This window comes from Arachis hypogaea, chromosome 3 (genome assembly GCF_003086295.3).
Source record: "Arachis hypogaea cultivar Tifrunner chromosome 3, arahy.Tifrunner.gnm2.J5K5, whole genome shotgun sequence".
NCBI lineage: Eukaryota > Viridiplantae > Streptophyta > Magnoliopsida > Fabales > Fabaceae > Arachis > Arachis hypogaea.
Genome location: NC_092038.1, coordinates 17,396,038 through 17,404,100, shown reverse-complemented (window position 1 = coordinate 17,404,100; position 8,063 = coordinate 17,396,038). Strand labels below are relative to the sequence as shown.

General features: G+C 32.4%; 1 protein-coding gene across 1 annotated transcript; it reads right to left on the bottom strand.

Moving 5' to 3' along the window:
- Window positions 1–2,388: 2,388 nt before the first annotated feature.
- LOC112789683 (glycerol-3-phosphate dehydrogenase [NAD(+)] GPDHC1, cytosolic) lies at window positions 2,389–7,622 on the bottom strand. Its single transcript, XM_072232471.1, has 5 exons — window positions 6,373–7,622; window positions 5,301–5,522; window positions 4,360–4,607; window positions 3,186–3,325; window positions 2,389–2,797 (listed from the first exon to the last, which is right to left on the bottom strand). Exons 1-5 carry the CDS (start codon window positions 7,040–7,042, stop codon window positions 2,674–2,676), a joined length of 1,404 nt encoding a protein of 467 aa, XP_072088572.1. The 5' UTR covers window positions 7,043–7,622; the 3' UTR covers window positions 2,389–2,673.
- Window positions 7,623–8,063: the final 441 nt, after the last annotated feature.

Below are 8,063 nucleotides of genomic sequence, written 5' to 3'. Positions count from 1 at the left end.
TCAGAGAGAGCCCAAGACTAGGTTGGATGCAGGGACTTGGGGGGTTGGCCTTGGTTATTGCATTTCAGCTGCAGTGGCTTGTCCGGATCGACTTGTTGTCGCAGTTAAAGAGAATTTTGGATTCTGATTTAATGCCATTGAAGTGAGGTATATACTGCTGAATTCATGCTTATGTGGATTGATCCTTTATTTTTAGTTATATTTTCATCATCATATAATGAAATGGTTCTTATTTTAGTCTATACATTATTTTTAAGTAATAACCAGTATGAAAAGTGTATAAAATTGAGAATATAATGACTGATTTTGTGGATTTACACATGTCTCAAATACATGTTTATTGCCATTATCTTGAACTTGAATCTTCCACGAGTAATTTCTATGGGGCAACCTAAAATCCCAAAGTAATGGGAGATTTTTTTACTAGTTACTAGTGAAGACTGAGTACTGAGTAGTGGTAAAGGTAAATTATAAATGAATTTTGTTGTCCTAAATTTGTTGGGATTGTTTGCAAGAGTCTCTTATTCTGAAAACTAAATTTTAAACGAGTCTGTCACTCTGTGATTAACTGAAGTATATTTTCAATTTCGATATATGCATATTAGCAAGCTCTCAAGGAGAAAAAAATGAGAGAAAGCAGAAGAGTGTTTTGGAGAATTCATATAGAGAAAAATAACACTGAATCTTGGTGCTTGCGTTATAATTCATCTTTATGTCTCTGATTCTCGTATGGTAGCTGAAACTATTGCAAGTTTGCAACTAAATCTAATTGGCTGATTTGAGTCATTGTACTACACCTACAAAATTAGGAGAACTATAGCAGTGTGTGTTTTATAATATGAGGTAATAACTTAATGCTTATCTTGTTGCTTTTGAGAATTGGCTTTTAATTAAGGTTTAGTGCTATTCATTTGATATTATTTGTTGTTGATTTGTGTTTTTATTAAAATTCTTAGAGTATTTTCTGATGTTAAAATTTATCATATTTTGTAGGAAAATATTTCGTTGTGGCAAAGACGGTGTGAGAATGCATTGTATTCCCTGCTCATTTTTGGTGCTCGACGGCCTGTGTGTCACTTAGCATCAGTTGCAATGGCAAAAATCATTTTCAAGGGAGATGAAATATCAGTTTATGCTAGAGCAAGCAAGGAACTTTTTTCTGATGGAAAGAGGAGTGAACCTTAGAAAATTGCTGGTCGATGACGGTTGATACTGTTTGCCATGGTTTAATCCAAGAATGTGCAAAAAAAATTTTGGACTGTTGTCTTATATGTCTTGTCTTTTATTAATACTTGAAAAAATATGTATTTCTTATTCTAGCTTGAACATTGGAAAAATTCATGCTTTTAATATACTTGCTTTTGGATTTTTGTCAGTTAAATTGGTTCTCTTATTTGAGGAACTACATAAAAATTAATTTTTGTAAATAATGTTAGTTATTACTCTATCAATGGTTCTTATTACTATATGCCATATGCAAATTCTTTCATTATGTTGATCATAATTAATACTTAGTGATGGAAACTGAATTTTATATATATTTATTACTATTATTTCTATTTTATTTTATCCATTTTTTTAATATTCTTAAGATAAGGTATTTTAAAAGTCAAAAAAATAAAGAGAATGTATTTTTAGTACAATTTATATATAAAAAAGAAAAAGAATGATAGCGACAAAATAAAAATGAGTATAGGAGTATATTTCATGTCGTAGAATCATTAAATAGGAATTATAGGAATATCTTTCCTTGAATATTTATAATTTCATCGAATTTTCAATTAGGTCCTTATACTTTTTTTTTCTTTTCAATTAGGTCTCTAGGGGTATACAAGTAATTTCACAATTCACTAATATTTTTTTTTACGTTTAACGTTAACAAAGACTAAATTGAAAAAAAATAATATATAGGGATCCAATTGAAAAAGAAAAAAAAAGTACAGAGACCTAATTGAAATTTTAGTGAAACTAAAGGGACCTGCAGAGTAATTAAACCTTTTAATTTGTATTTTAATTATTTTCACTTTTAAAAATTGTAATTTTTAGTTTCTTAACCCTCTTCACCCTTAACTAACTGTCTCACTCGTAGTGCCGAACAAACTTAAGCCGGTACTACCAGTTAATTTACCAATACGCGTTTTTATACATTTTTCGAAATACAATACATGTTTTCATTTGAAAAAATTTTCCAAATCCAAATATCATCGTTAAATTAATAAATTATGAATTCTTGATTCTCCAACCCCTTTGATCCATATTTAATTAATTACTTATTTTAATTACTTATTTTAATTGCCATTTAACTGGGATTTCACAGCAGCTAATTGTTATACTGTGCCATATCAGTTTTTCGGTTGTCGACTCATGCCTAAATTTGAGTCAAGGATCTGTATATAGCCCAGAATTTAATCTGGAGGTTCAAATTAGTAGAATTAGAGTCTCAAGAATCAAATTAATACACGGCGCAAATCTCCAAGACTACTTTAAAATCTTAGTCGTTATAAAAATGAATACCAAATTAATTAGTGGGTAAAAACCCAGGAATGAAATTGATTGCTATCTCCAAACTAATACATCTAGACTCATAAAAAAACTTCCTTGACAAATTCTTCTTGCTTATGGATACATGCACCCAAAACCAGTCCCCCTCACCTCCTTCTTTACATAAAACAATCATGGTTTTCCAAGAAGTGAAGGCCTATAAAAGACATGGCTTTGTGCAATCTCAATGCGGTCACGGGGATCATTAAGATTCTCATCCCTCAGAGCCTGGAGAATAGCTTGTGATGATTGTTCCCTGAGAAATGCAACAGGAACAAAAATTATAAAGAATTATCCTTCTACTAAGAGCTAATTCTGTTAATAAAATATATAATATAAAAATAACTTTGAAAAAAAAAATTAACAAAATATATGTTTTGCATCATTAAATGTTTCGAAGAATCAAATTACATGTTTTTGACAAGTTAGAGCATAATTACACGAGTCAGAGTTTTAAAAAATTGATTGTAAATTTTATGATGAGTATTATAATACAATATTTAGAACATTACTACTTTGGTAGTAGTATAAATATACATGCATTGACGTATTTTATAGGGTATCACAAATTGCCACATAAAATCTGAATTAATAGTAAGACTAAACCAAATAAGATAATATTGTAAAATCAGATAAAATTATACCTTGATATCAATATCTTATATAATGTCTTGAGGATTGGGCAGAGCTCAACAGGGGCAACAGGTTTGTTTTCTTCAGGGTGCAACACATTCAAGCTTGATTGGCTCAGAAGTTCAAAGAATGCCTTCACTGCAGACACACCCTAGAAATATAATATGCAAAATAAGTCACTATGCATAATCTAGTGCAAAACTTTAAATAGTATGCATGAAGTCATTGCTTAAACCTAAAATTAAAAGATAAAAAATAAATAATAAATAAATAACAAAGAACATGGCTCTATATCACTTGTTAGTCAACCGTCCCCTTGGCTCTATATCACTTGTTAGTTGGTATAGCTATTGGTTTCAATTTTACTTGTTCTAATTAAATTTGTTTTTCACTTTGTACCTATTGGTTCATAACTTCATATAAAGCGGGAGTGCTGATCCATAACCAATAATCTTAAAATGTTCTTGCAAGTTTTGATATTTCTCAACAGCATAAATGATTTTGAAATCACTTTTTTTTTTCTTCCCACGATATTCCTCCAGTTAGGTAGATCAAGGACAATCTGTTGCAGATCTGACCTTCATTTAAGAGTTTGTCATTGACCAATAGATTGCTGTATACAAATGACAGGATTTAAATTGCTAACATTTTTTAAACCAAACGAGTGAGTTAACCACTTGATCATCCTGTATTTCCATTTGTGAGGAAGCTTTAAATAAACCTATATTTCACCTAAGAATAAATAAATAAAGCCAACAACCTACTCCTACAGTAGGACCAGCTCTTGCTATGCAATGCTAAAAGCATTCTTCATGAGGAAGTAGCACATTCTGTTGCATACATAAGACAACTCACAAAATTCCAAAGATGCAAGATTTGGCAAAAGCAAAGGCGTGTGGTTTGCCAAATGTTTTCAACTTCTTAGGAATCTTTTCTTGGAAATTCATGAAAAAAAAAAAAAAGCTATGTACATAAAAATTAGCCAACAAATCGGTTATCATGTATTTATGGATAAATATGTGTTGTATTTAATTCATCTTTGATATGTATTTTATATTTTAATATATATTCTATACGAATGGCTGATTTAGGAGTTGATTTTTAGTGTACACGAACATTGTTGTTCTTGAAAACATTATGTAAACTAGGTAGGCACCCTCTTTTGACAGAAACTTCAAGCTATACCTGAATCATTCCTTTGCCACTAATGCTGTCACCCATGTCTGGGCTTAATGCGCCCTTAGCAAGCATCTGGCCATACCATGCATTACGCCCTTTTAACAAAGTCACATAAGTGTCAGCCAATAATGGCCCTGCGAGTTTCTCAGGTTCTTCAGCCAACAGATGAGTGATAAATATCATCTCCGACGTGCAATGCGCGAAGTATACGGATTTACTTGTCGCACTCTCATTTGTAAGGGCAGCTACCATTCCTGAAAAGAGGGAAAGAAGAAGAAAACCCACACATATATTGTAAATCAGAAACCAAATAATGTTAACTTAAGAAAGTGATATTATTTGCCATTTTCCCACCAACAATAATGCCAAAGAGTAACTAAAACACTAGATACAGATCCAGTATTGCAAGATATGTTGAATACTATTATGAATGTGATGGTCTGGACGCTGGACCCTTGACACTGATAGAGTCAAAAGCTCAGTTTTCATACAAGAGGCTACAATAAAACCAGTAATTAGCAAACAAACTCTAACTAATATAGTAATATCCTTTTGGAATATGTTTGGAACCTTTACCACATGTGCCAATTCTCATTGTCTCATTTGTTTTATTTATTCTTTCAACAACCGTTCACAAGTGCTTTGTTAATTAGTTTTGCTATCAAGTTGGATAAGGAATTTGTTAACTTATATCAGTTACCAAATGAGAAATAATAGTGTTAAGGCAATTATATATCATCTTAATTACACTAAAACGAGAGAAGGAAGAAGAGAATGAGGTATTGATATCAGAAAAGATGCTAACTTCACTGTCAACTATATTATGTGCACACCAAAAACCACTATTAAGTTGACAAGGCAAAATTATAAAGCAATATTTCCCAACGCCTCTTTTAGCAAACTTGGGTATCAATTTTGTATATTTGAAATAGAATAATTGGGTATACCTGCCCCAATTGCATATACATTTTTCAAGCCACCCATGACTTCATGAGTGATAAGATCACTGTTGTCCCAGACTATAAAATGAGGTTGTCTTAGGAACTTTGCCAGAGGTTTCCTCCATTTCTCAGCACCACATATGCGAGCATTGGCATACTCCTTGTTGTAGATTTCAGATGCTATATTTGGACCCCCAAGATAAAGTATGTTCTCCATAGGCAATCCAGCTGTCATATATTGTAACTGAACAAGATTAGAGAATGTAAACTTGACAACTACAATATGCTAAATTACCGGCTTGATTTCAAAGAAAATCTAGACATCAAAATGCTGTGACCAAGCCAGAGGTTTCTCGCCTTTGATCTACAACTAAATAAGAACATGCTAAAGATAGAATTAGTGGAATCAACAGGCTTGTGTTGAACATGGTGATCAGAAAGTGGTATTAGGCCCTATATAAATAGTGTTATGCTACATGTACTCCAAATTTCACATCTAAAACCATTTTAAACTCTCTTTTCCAATTTTTTTCCAATTTTTTTATATAAATACAAGAATAACTAACTAATTAATGACTATGTTCTATCTATTTAATTAACACAATAATATCAATATTTCTAATAATTGACTGACATCGATCAAACGGTCAAAATAAACTTAGATATCATTTTCACATTCACTAAAATAAACTAGGTGCTTTGTCCTCCCAGTAAAACATCAAAATTTAATCCCAGAGCATTCCATACACCAAACTGCAGGTGGATGTTATAATCTTCATTTAATCATGTTCGATTAAGTGTATGAAAACACCTTTTATTTTAGAATAAACCAGTCATTATTTTTTGGATTCTTCTTTTGGAAACTAAATGTCAATATAATAATCTTCTAGTAACTAAATTAGTAGTTTAAAGTAGAAAGCAATGCAATGAGTTTAATTTTGATGCACCTACAAAATAAAAAGTAATATTTTGTTTGCTAACGTTACATAATTAAATACACATATAAATCTGTTTTGCATTATCAGTACATGAAAATTAAATTCAGCAAGCAACATAGATGAAGAAAGAAAAACCTTACTTGCTTGGCTAATCATTTTGGTTGGAGTTATAATATGCGGAAGAGGATCCAGTGCAGCCTCTATACCCTTTGAAAGAGAGATTATGACAGGCATTGTGATCCTCTCCTTCCAATACTTACTAATCTCTTCGAAAATCTCGCGTGTCTCGGTAGAAGGCAAGCCATTGACAACAATATCAGCGTCCCAAACAGCTTCCTGCAAGTTAGTTACAACTTTCAAGGGGCAAAGAGGAGTTTCAATCATGTTCAAACAGAATCCATCTTTTAGAATCTCATCTGCAAGCAAAGTCCTGTCACCAAGCCTCGCCTCCACGTACTTAAGGTACGCGCAGCGCCGGATCAACCGCCGCAAAACGTCCTCTCTCGAGTTTATTACTTCAAAAAGATGTTCCGCCGTGGCCCTGTCCACCGCCCTGCCCGGCCTTCTCCATATCCTGATCTGAACCTTCTCCCGGAATTGTCCGTACGAATCTTGAAGCAATGCCGCGAAGACACTTCCCCAGGCGCCAGCTCCGACGCTAACGATTTTCAGCGGGTCACTGTTGGATTTTCCAAGAAGGCCACGTAGCTCCTCAAGCTTCTCCTCTAAGCAATTCAAGTTCTGAACAGATCCGTTACCGTTACTGTTGGAGTGAGCATCGGTAACTATTCCGGTAATGCTTCCTACCATTCTCTAAGAAGAAGAAAGAAGGCAAGAGATGAATGAAAAAAACTACTGAACAACCGAATTACAGTAAGTTTTTCAATGAACTTCAGTAGTTGAGACTTGATATTGTTATTTTCTAATTCAGTGGAATATCATACACCTTTTACAGTGGAATATCAAACGTTTTAAACTTTGGTTCAGCTTTTCCATTCTTTGATATGTTTATAATAAGGTGGGTACTCCCATGAAGATATTATAATTGTCTTCATGTGATGATTTTTCTTTTTGACCTTTAGATGATGGATTGTAGAGTTAGATTTTGATATGTTATAAAAGTGTTGTTTTTATTTGAAGTGTGGCCAAATTAATAAATCACACTTTTATACAAAGCATCTTCATAAAAAGATGTTTTTTACATCTTCATTTGAGTAGCTCCCTTATAATAAACTAATGAAAACCATTAGTCACCTGGTCCACAGTTAAGTAAAAAATAAAAAGAACTAAACAATATTTGGGATCTTCAGTTTCCAGAATTTCTCATTCAGAATAGAAATGTGAGTGGAGTTATTTGGGTTTCTAAGAAGGGGAGAAGATGCTAGAAGCCAAGAAGGGAAAATACAAAAACATCAAACTTCAAAACCAAATGAAACTTTGTTTTCTCCGTCTTGAGGTTGTTCATCTGCCAAACTGTAAAGACGCTGCTAGTTTTTTTATTTTTTTTAAAAAGGAGAAAGAAACTTTTTGTGTTGGAAGCTACAAAGCTGTGTTTATTCATTTAGATGGTTGAGGAAACAAAGTAATGAAAGGTGCATGAAGTGGAGGACGATACAAACTGAAAATTTTTCAAGGTTGAAACCAAAATATGCTTGTTTACAACAATTTACCATGCCAAAGATAAAAGAGAAAAGGGTGTTTTATAAATAAATTTAGGGTGTTAAATATAAAAATTTTATAGGTTTAGCTAGCATGCACCGATAAACTTACAATGAGTAAAAAAATTTAAATAATTTTATTTAATAAATATAAAATAAATATATTAAAAATT